We start from the raw sequence: 11,245 nt of genomic DNA on the forward strand, positions 1-11,245 counted from the left end.
GTTGGTGGTTCGACTCCCGGTCTCCCCACATGCCTAAGTGTCCCTGAGCAAGACACTGAACCCCGAATTGCTCCCGGTGGCTTGACTAGCACCGTTGTGTGGCAGCCTTGTCGTCATCGGTGTGTGAATGGGTGAATGGTGTATGATCTCCCTGTAAAAGCGCTTCGGCCAGTGCAACACACTGTGAAAATGCGCTATATAAATACAGTCCAGTCCAAACAGATGCAATTAATACAGGCAATGAGTGGAGGATAGGAGGGCTTCTTAAAGACAAACTAACAGGTCTGTGAGAGCCAGAATTCTTGCTAGTTGGTAGGTGATCAAATACTTATTTTATGCAATAAAATGGAAATTGATCCTTGTCAGTTCCAGGACCAGCTCAGCAGATGGGATGCAGAGAGGTCACATGTGAGCAGAGATGATCAAAAGCATGTTGTAGAAGAGGAAGAAGAGGAGCTGCCCATGGTGAGTGTCCTGTTGTAAGCTTTCTGACCATCCACGGTTAATGTGAAGCTTTTTTGTGCATTTATTTCCATTCTCCCTGTCTGCAGATCACACAGATCTTCAGTTTGGCTAATAACCCGGCTGCAAGTGGTGTTGACATGGAGAACCAGCTAATGAAACTGCTACGCTCTTTGCGCTCCTCAGTGCTGCCAATCCTATGGTATGCCATAATGGTGGAAGGCCCACAGCTGCAGCTCATCCAATGTTCTAAACAGTCCAGCATGACCGACACCACGGTGCTGATTGACCCAGGCTTCTGCTATCAGGTCATTGTCCAAAAGCAGCCTCTGCTCCCCACCCATCCATTGTACGACAGCTACCCATCACGATTAACCTCGGTGACTGAGGTGGTCAATCTGCTTCTAGGCCTGGAGAACTATGCTGTGTGCCAGGGGCTGCCCCCCAAAGAGCCATTATCTAGCAAAGATCCGATCATACTGGAGCGGGCATCAACATGTGATTTTTTGGTTAAAAAGAATGTGAGCATTTGTAGTAACTGCAAAGCGCTGCAAAGACTTTAATTTCAGTACAGACCGAATGTAGTGTGTGGCCACATTGGAGACCACCAGTTCTCTGGTGCAACTTTGTGCCATTTTGGTAGTGAATATATACACACACACACACACACACACACACACACACACACACACACACACGACACACCACAGCATCACCTCTGCACTATTATCTACAGCATCACCTCTGAACTATAATATTGTGATTTGATCATTTGAAGAATTGCCTAAGGGATCCAGGACCTGTGACATTATAATCCAGGTGTGCTTCTCGGACGTTATCTGTTGGTGTAGGGCTTTGTTTGTGACTCTTAATGTCAGATTTTGGGCAGTGTAAAAGGCTGAGCTGAAATTGAGGTCACTGTTGAGCCACTCTTACATGAGGAACTGATAGCACTCACTTATATTACACCCCAAATGTTCCTTTTGATATTTGTCTATACATCACCAACACTAATTGTTTAAACATCTAAATTATTGGGTACATCAGCAGAAAAAAAATAAGAGGACGATTAAAAAAAATGTCTTGTATACTGATTTAACACTGATTTAATTAGACAAATTGTGCTTCTACAAAATGCATTCATTTCCCAGTGGACTTGTCAGTGTTTTTTTAATATTACCTCACAGCGGATGGTAAAAAAGAAAAGGCAAAAATACTTCTCCACAAATTGACCAAAATAAGTACAAATATAAATCACAGTAAATCTGCATAAGTGTAAGCCCCCTTTACTATGAGACACCTAATCATTAGAGGGAGATCCAGTTAAGATCACACAATATAATATGTGTAACAGAGACCCAAATCACTGCTTCACTCAAATAGAAGAGCAGCTGTTGCTTCATGTCAGAAGCAAAGAGAAAGCCAGGGGCCAACCACAAAAAAACAACAACCTCAAAACAAGTTTGTGTGGTCCGTGGTCTGATGGACACATCAGTTCTCAAACATTTACTTCTCAGCTTGAAAAGTCCCCCAAAAAATCCTGGCTGATTGAGAGCAGCTTTGTACCTCCACATAATCCTGACTTGATGTGTGTTATGTGTTTGTAATCATTTAGATAGGTTTTATATGAATGAATATTTTCAAATTATTACAAAACGATGAATTAGCGTTCCTCTCCTAGTTGAGATTATTTCACTGAATGATAATTTTTGGTCAAGGTACTTTTGAATTTACCAGGCCGATTTTGATTGGCAGACTCAACATTGGAAATATGCAAAAACTTAACAATACAAGATCAGAGTATGTACAACTTCTTTTAGTATATATTGCCGGTGTACAATCCGTTTTCCAAAATATTGTCCAATGAATTTGACGTAAACATATCTTACAATAAACAAATATGTTAATCCTCCCTAAACTAGATTATTCTATATATATTCTTGCGTAGTAACATGATGGTTAAGTAATATTTTAACTCGTGTGGATTTTGTCATACTGTTCTTAACCCCCCCTACCCCCCAAATTTGGGTGTTTATGGTTTATCTTGCCTTCAAGTAATAGTATAGATTTTGAAATGTTTAGGATTGTTAACTGTTCTTTAAAAACTATTGTTAATTAGCCTTTGAATTAAAACCTAACTGAATGGATTGAAACAAAGATTTGAATATCTAGTCTTTGTGTTGTTGAGGCAGTGTACAAATAAATGTTTCTTTGTAACCTGTTTTTATGACTGAAACATCTTGAGTAGTTTAGTGTTCACAGACTCAAACACTGAAGGCCAAAGGGTTTTATAACCACCCTGTGTGTTAGAGGTTGTATGAAATGATGGGAATGTTTCAGTAACCTACTGTGGTTTAGTTATTGGTTTTAGCAAGTGGAAACCAAAGCTAATGCCTTTAAATTAAGACGCAGACAGTTTGTGTTGCCTATGTAGGAAATAGGGTATTATCTCTGCTCCTTAATCAGCCTTGCTGTTAGCCAGGCGGCTAATATTTTTACTTTTAGCACAACCCAAAAATAACTTGGTATTGTTTTACACACGTATATAAGAGTGCTAGCTTTTTCGAACAGGTACGAATTTCCTGCACTTATACTCTAAACTGTTTTAAAACAGTCTTGATAGAATACTTGGGTGCTCCTCAGGGGAAGGCCCTTGAGGCGGCACAGTTCATTAAAGCATCTAAAGTGTTTTTGACCAGTCAGCGCCACTGTGCGCGTGCTGACGCCACAGCTGGATAACAATATTCCTATGGCTGGGTTAAGTGGCGCGGTTGAACATCTGGGAGGGGCGTCGTTGCTGTGACAGTGTAGTCCGTTGGCCGTGTGAAATAGAGGGCTGTCGTCCGGTGCGGAAGGGAAACCTTTCTTCCTTCTGCAAGCAGGTTTGCTGAGATGCGCAGGGCTCCGACGCATCGGAGGTCGCGAGGCTGCTGGTGAATTACAATTGGGGAAGGAAGCCACCATGAGCGAGAAGTCCTTTTCTTATGTGACGATTTGCCGCACATTCTAGTAATTAAAGCTGTGTTTTGGAAGCGTCTGCCCTATAGTGTCACGGCGGAATGAATTTTCTCGGTTTGGTTTTGCTATAGAGGACCACGGAGACCTCCGAAGGCACCGGTCATGCTCTCTGGTAAGAGGGGGTTTCTGCTCCAAAATGTCCATCCCATCCTAACTGGGCGTATTAATGAATAGCCGTCAAGACAATCTGTTTTTTCTAGAAATAGCTTGGCCTACAAATCAGTCTAAAAACGTTATGTACTATTTTATTTATTAATTTTGACGCGCATACACGTCGTGTCAGTGAGTGACACACCTGAGATATGTTATTGCTCCCATTAATTAGTCCGTTGTGTTTTATTATCAGCCGGTGCTTCCGTCTGCAGCGACTATGCAGATGCAGGATGGCTGCTGTTGCAGCCCCAGTAGCCGGGCTTGTTGCGGGAGCACATGCTTTACGCCTTCCTAATAAGACGTCTGTAAAATTAAATGCAAGGACGTCTGAGAGTGAATCCAATATGTCGTTTTCATTTGTACTTGTACTGTTTCCGCGCCTGTAAATAAGAACATGCTGTTTGTGTAGCAGGAAATTGCTGGATTGCAATCGCATCTGCATGAATCCAAATGGGAAGCTTTAAAGGAGTAAAAATCTGCCATATGCTTCCTAAGAATACACAACTTCTCCCTGTTGCCTGCATTGTTAAGGAGCAAAAGCTTTGCTGTCTGCTGGGCCTTATTGATTTCAGTGTTTTCAGTTAATACTGTTCTCATGCAGCAATATTAAACCCTTGTTATTAATAGATGCCTGAACAAGGATGTCTGTCTGAATCTGGGGAAGAAAAAAAAAAACTCATCCAAGCCTGTTGTGTGGGTCTGTCAGTCTTCAGGGTGATCTACTGCTCGTCCACCTCTTGGTGTATGGGGAAACACCTCAGTGTTTTCAGAAGAGGAGCTTCCTTTTCTACTGCCAAGTGCTGAATGTGCTGATTGTTCCGTTTTTAGGGTTCTTGTATTTACAGGGACTATCAATTCACAGACCATTAAGCCATTTGCAAAGAGGGTTGTGTTAGGTATTTTTAGTCAGATAGAAATTAGATAGATACTTTATGTATTAGAAATGTTTAGTGGAGATAGGATGTCTAGTTAGATTGTTAAATGCTTAGGCATGCTTATGAGTTTCTACAGGGTACATCTGGTCAAGGATAACTAGAGAGAAGAGTTGATGACTGTCAGCAGACAGGGTGTTTAATATTATTATTATGACGTGTATAACCGTAGCCTTAGCCATAATATGTTCTTATGTTTAATATCACGACATGTTACTAGAAGTCTGTGAGAATGTTTTTAGCTACACACCACTTAATCATCAGACACACACACATTGATTTGCTTCATGTTTTGACTACTGCTAGGGCCAGCTGCAAAGCTGGTAACAGAGACGTCTCGGTTGACGTTTCTGTGTAGTATGGGGCTAGCCCAACCGAGGGGATATAATGTATAGGCCTGGTTCGGTTCAGGGGCTTTCATCTTTCATCTGCCTGCGTGCAAGTTGGAGGTGCAAGATGCCTGAGCATGTAATGTTAATTTTTTCCTGTGTTCATGGAATAAATCAGCACTGTTTTGTAGTTACTTGGACTGTCTCCTCTCTCAGAATTCAGTATGGTAAAAAGTATCGGGTACAACAGTTGGTTCATCTGTTTTATTGCAGGGGAAGCTAGGAGACCATTCACACTTGGTTTCTTCGTGACCAGGGGGATTTGGACACATGTTGGGGGTTTGTTTTACACCCCTTTCTGTTCACTGGGTGTCTTCAAATGAGTAGCATAGTACTCTGCTTTCCTATAAAGCGCTCCCTGTGGTTTTCATGCAACTTTTTAGTGCTACAATTCAATCAAACACCATGAAATTGGATCTTGACCCAGACTGGTGGAGATGCAATGTTATTCTTTTCCCATTTTTTGACACTTTTAAGACGGGGACTGGTACACTTTGAGAGTCTGGTTCAGTAGTAGTTGACTGGCAAACATGCAGGTTTATTGAGAAGTGTGAAAAGTCACACAGTCACCTCCTGATCCAGATCCAGGCTCTTTGCATGGATTTAAAATGAAAATATGGCTTCATCTAAAGTGTCTTGGTGCTTAGTGTATCAGCTTAGGGAATCAAGTCCCAGACCTTATCAAGAGTTGAAAACACACCAGAGCAGTAGTGTCATCCTTAGTTCCTCAGTTATAACAGACATGAAAGTACAAAAGAATCAGATATGGCTGTAATGCATTAATTCAGTATGGTAAAAAGTATCGGGTACAACAGTTGGTTCATCTGTTTTATTGCAGGGGAAGCTAGGAGACCATTCACACTTGGTTTCTTCGTGACCAGGGGGATTTGGACACATGTTGGGGGTTTGTTTTACACCCCTTTCTGTTCACTGGGTGTCTTCAAATGAGTAGCATAGTACTCTGCTTTCCTATAAAGCGCTCCCTGTGGTTTTCATGCAACTTTTTAGTGCTACAATTCAATCAAACACCATGAAATTGGATCTTGACCCAGACTGGTGGAGATGCAATGTTATTCTTTTCCCATTTTTTGACACTTTTAAGACGGGGACTGGTACACTTTGAGAGTCTGGTTCAGTAGTAGTTGACTGGCAAACATGCAGGTTTATTGAGAAGTGTGAAAAGTCACACAGTCACCTCCTGATCCAGATCCAGGCTCTTTGCATGGATTTAAAATGAAAATATGGCTTCATCTAAAGTGTCTTGGTGCTTAGTGTATCAGCTTAGGGAATCAAGTCCCAGACCTTATCAAGAGTTGAAAACACACCAGAGCAGTAGTGTCATCCTTAGTTCCTCAGTTATAACAGACATGAAAGTACAAAAGAATCAGATATGGCTGTAATGCATTAATGCATGTATAGCAATGAAAGTAAGTGCATGGCCGTGACTGCACATCATAAGCAGCTCTGAACTCCTCCAAAATCAACAAAGCAGATTACAGCCACAGTGCAACATGAAAATGACTCTGGAATACATACAGAAATCCTTCCAGGTGTTAGAGAGCAAAGGGAAAATAAATACAAACAATCCCCTTGGATGTTACAGCCACATTCCTTTCTTTATTACTCCCCCCCATCTCAGCTCAGCAGAATCCAGGTGGATAGCAGTGACCAAGATTGCTTTGTTTCACCTGTGGTAGTTGTGTCAGATGTGCAAAGCTGAGCGTCAGGGCCAGGAAGGAGAGACGGTGAGCCACACAACTGGAAAGTGTGCCGATAAGTGTTAAATATCAATATTTCATGGATGTAGAGAGAACAAAAAGAGATCACATGAGGTAGGTGTTCCAGTCACCTGATCTTTTATAAGCTGCTCTCAGTTCATTGGTTAGGGTTTAGTCAGGTGGAGGAAGTAACTCCTCTCCAAAGAATCCTCTATATGCCCCAGCTTATCTCCTTTTCATATAAAAAACAACTGAATGTTGATATTTCTATTCCCAATCCTCATCATCATATTATACCAATGGGGATATATGAAATCCTTGGAGTTTGATGTTGGATGGCAGGGAGAGTGTGCAGATAAAGGTGGCATTACTGTTCTCTTACAACTGAATAAAACAAAGAGAGTGGACACATCAGGAAACACAATGGGATGCCACTTAAAGCGCTGTGGGAGCCAGCTTTGTAACATGTGATATGGATGTTTCAAAGCTGCACAGTCCGCAACACTGCTCACCTAGTTCTGACTCCTCACAAACAGCTGTGGGACTTTCATGTTTGTCTTACAGGAGCTGTATGCTTGTAACCCTCTCTCTGGTTACCATGTATAAGTTGACAACAGCAGCAGCTGTGTCAACACGAGGGCCTCCAACCTCACCTGTGCACACTCTTACGTTGTGCATCCATTGCCAGTTGGATCAGGTTGCAAAAATATCGACTACAACATATTGTCATAAATTTATCAGTTATATAAATGCTGTTGACAACAGCGGCCTGTTCCTCGGACATTTGGGCCAGACAACCTGACAGCACACTTTTTAAAAGCAGGGAGCCATCAGGAGAAAATTGGACATAAAACTGTTGCCTGCAGGAACTGGGCTTTGCTATGAGTGTGGTGATATGTGGATTCTAAGGTGAAGAAAGAGCAGTACAGTTTCTGGTGTGGACCTACCTTACAGGCTTCAGTGTTTAGCCTGTCAGACTTGAATATTAAACTCCTTGCTGATTTGCATTCGTGTGATGCACGCTGCACAGGGGCCGCTCACTCTCATTGCACAGCTCATGTTTTAAACAACATGGCTCTGACAGTGCTGTCTATACCACCATCCAGAGCCTATCCCTCATCCCCGGACACACGTTAAGTCAAAGTATTTGATGATTGTGCTGTGTTCTTATCTCTCTTATACTCATATCTCCTTTGATCCTTCCTGTAATGCCACTCTTGCGACACTGTTTACCCGATTCTTCATTGTCCCACCGTCTTTGCTGCAGGCTTCTCTTTGGAATGTGATGCAGGCTTGGCTTGTTTTACCTGTACCTCTCTGCACACAGCTGCACACCAGATGTTTGCACTTCATGTCAACCTGTGAGACCACTGATTTTCTCAGGTGTGTCCTGTTTGTTAGACTCAGTGGTCAGAGGGTGACCTGTTGCATTGGTGCTCACTGTTCCTGTAGCTTGTGTCTGTGGTTGTTTGGGGGAGCTTTATTGTGTGTGTTTGTGTGTTTGGATGTATTTGAAACTTACTACTACTGTTTATGTCCTGTGCTTTGGGGAGATCTCTTTTCAGATCGTGTCTCATAGTGAAATGTCTCTCTTTGTATTTTTCTTCTTTGTTTTTATTTTTTATTTTTACTGGACTTTCTTTTTGTTTTGACAAACTGCATCACTACAACTGTGCTCATCATGTGACACGCTGGTCCAAAAGGAATCACTGGAAAAGAATTGGCTGTAAAACTGAAAATATTTTTCTGAGCCTTCCAGGTCAGGTTAAATCTCGTTTTTTATTATTAGAACTTCATTCACTGGGTCAAAATCATTTGGAAAATCTAGGATATATTTATTTTATCCCATGCATGTGTGTGAAGCCAACCAGAAGTCAGCTGCCTCATCCGGCGGAGTCTTGGCCTAACACAAGTACGCATGCGCTAGCGGCCCAAAATGTCAAAGCATGTGCAATATAATAATTTCAGTAATTTTTGTAGTTGGAATCCAGAAGCATGAAGAATTTTTTTGAGTATATGCCACTGAGAAACTTTTCGAGGAGTGAACTGAGTGCCATCTTGTAATCCGGTATCCATGGTCATAACTATTGCTGCTAACTTGCTGCTAAACTTTTTTTCTGTCAATTCCAAACAAATGGCAGCAGCTGCTGTTGGAACATTTTTCCAGAAATGTACAAGTAGCAGCTTTCGTGAACTGAATGCTCTGTAGGTTGCACTGGAGTAAAACTGGAGTGCATTTAAAGTGAAACTTAACTAGTGTACCTACAGTGTAACCTTCGATGAAGAGCAGGCAGTTACAGATAATGGCAAAAGCTAGAACATAATGTAAAGCATACACACACTGTCCATGTTGTGGAACGTCAAGCAGCACGTTGCATGCAGTTGAAGGATTCGCAGTTTAATAAACAGATAAAAGGCACAGTTTAGTCAGTGAAAGGAAAAGGACAGCTCTAAGCTCAAGCAAATGTTTTGATGTCTGGACAAAGCCATTCTTAAGAGCCATGGCAGCCATTTGGCTCCAGGATTCAGCTGCCCAGCGACTGCCCAGATGAATACCAAATGTCTCTGTCTGTCTTCTCTGGATTTTATCTCAGTGGGTTTACTCTGTGCTCTGCTGTTCAACAGAGCACAGGCATGACACCGCACACACCCTCCCAGGTGAAAGTACTTCTTAGTATATTAGATTAGCTTAAAATCAGATCATCATGGAGTCAGTGATGAGCTTTTGTCTGAGCGGTGGCCATAACTCTGCCACTTGTTTGTGTGAAAGGCCCCTACTTGTCTGTCAGTGGGAGGTCAAGCATGCTGGCACTTTTCACACGTACAGGAGCAAACAGCAGTTACTGGTTCAATGCCACAACAGGAGCCAACACAGACTTGGTAGAAATATTTCATGTATGCCTTCCCACAATGTGCATCTAATGCTTAATGTTGTTTGAATGAGGATGACAGAACGCTATGTCTTACTGACCCAAAAAAGCAAAAAGCTGATCAGCTGTGAGCAGAGCTTTGAGACAGCTGCTTAGAGAAACTGATAGATAAATGTTTCCTTTTAAAAAATGTGATGCTGGCAGAAGCAGTCTTTGGACGGGTAATTATGATTCAGCCCTTGAGGCCGTGCATCTAGATTTCTAGGTTGAATGGAGTCGTTTTATGATTTACTCGACTGGCAAGGAGACGGCAAGATGCTTGTTTATGGCAGCGATTTGTGAGCAGCGCTAAGTGAGAGGCTTTTGGCAGAAATCGCTATCGCTATTTTTGGATTTCAAGTCTCTGTTGGGTATTAGGGAACAGGCTTTGTCTGTGATGAACCTCCATTATGTAAAGAACAGTGCACATGAAACATTGCTGATTTTCTACAATGGAGAGAAGGCAATATTTCTTGCCTCAGGTTGTTAAAAAATACTATTATATTTTGTTTTTGAGAAACAGTTGTTTTGTTCTTCTTAAAAGAATTATCCAATATGGTCTCATTTGTAAAAGCTATACCAGATGATAAATCAAAGTGAAGTTCATGTAAACCCTGATATTTACAACAGCAGCAAAGCAGAAACTCCACTGAACATTTCATTTATTCCTTGCTTCTGTTATTTATTCCTGTCTCTCACTTTGCTTCTGGTTCTGTTCCTCTGGCTCCATCTCTTTTTTGCTGTTGAGATATTGAGACATAAAACACACAGGGTTTCGCTTTCTCCCTGTGTGTTTCTCTTCATACATTATTAATGTTACTTATCCTGCCTCCTTTTCCTTTTCCTTTGCAAATTAATTGGTTGCTAATTTTATCTGAGAGCTAATTTTAAAGTATTGCTCACTTTCAGAATGCCTTAAGGTGCAAGGAAAGTTAGGAGCAGCCTTTTGTTGCACTTTTCATGTTTTGTAACTGGTCTGTAAAACTAAATGCATATTTATAATATGGTTTTATGTATTGTCACACCTAGTGCTTTTAGTGGTGTGGTTGCTGTCCTGGTAGGAGATTCTACAGTGAGACAGATTTACTTTACAGAGTCTCTGAAGATGTATTTTACAATCACTGAAAAATATTATATAAATATTGTTCCCAGTGTTGTGGTACTTGAGTCCAGGACTCCGACTCTGACTGGAGTCCTGATTTTCAGGACTCAGGACTCGTGACTCGACTCAGACTTGGATTCAGACTTGAGCATTGACTGCATTCTGACTCAAAATTTAGAAACCAGGACAAGGTTTTTTTCTGTAATAGGGCATAATATTTTGGCATAAGATATTGACACTGTTCACTTCTAAATAGTGTGTTTGTTTGGCTATTGTGTCACACACAGTAAGTAAACTCCTTTTAAAATGGCAAGAGCTGTATTATTGTGTTCAATGTAGACCTTGATGACTCAGACTCAGGTAGCAGGGACTCAAAATGGAAACTCTTGGGTAATGGGGACTCGACTTGGACTATTTTTTGGTGGCTCAGACTTGATTTAGACTCAAACTCTGGGGTCTTGAGATTCAACCCAACTTGTTCCACTGTTCTTTTCTTATTATCTGGATTTGTTTGTATAGAATGTACTGCATATACCCCCCCCCCCCCCACCACTACTCCTCG

At 41.5% G+C, this 11,245-nt stretch overlaps 2 protein-coding genes across 3 annotated transcripts in view; both read left to right on the top strand.

Annotated features, from left to right (window-relative positions):
* The window catches only part of mbd1b (methyl-CpG binding domain protein 1b), a 20,707-nt gene extending 19,534 nt beyond the window's left edge, over positions 1–1,173 (top strand). For both annotated transcript variants that reach the window (XM_020592654.1, XM_020592655.1), the window contains 2 exons: positions 367–465; positions 552–1,173. In XM_020592654.1, coding sequence (XP_020448310.1) covers positions 367–465; positions 552–1,025 — 573 coding nt within the window. In that variant the 3' untranslated portion in view covers positions 1,026–1,173. The remainder of the gene's footprint in view (positions 1–366; positions 466–551) is intronic.
* Positions 1,174–1,197: 24 nt separating this feature from the next.
* Positions 1,198–11,245, top strand: part of ccdc120b (coiled-coil domain containing 120b) — an 18,736-nt gene continuing 8,688 nt past the window's right edge. Inside the window, 1 exon segment of the mRNA XM_020592656.1 lies at positions 1,198–3,592. The gene's annotated coding sequence lies outside the window, so the exon portion shown is untranslated.

Source organism: Monopterus albus, unplaced genomic scaffold (genome assembly GCF_001952655.1).
Source record: "Monopterus albus unplaced genomic scaffold, M_albus_1.0 scaffold18.1, whole genome shotgun sequence".
Lineage (NCBI taxonomy): Eukaryota > Metazoa > Chordata > Actinopteri > Synbranchiformes > Synbranchidae > Monopterus > Monopterus albus.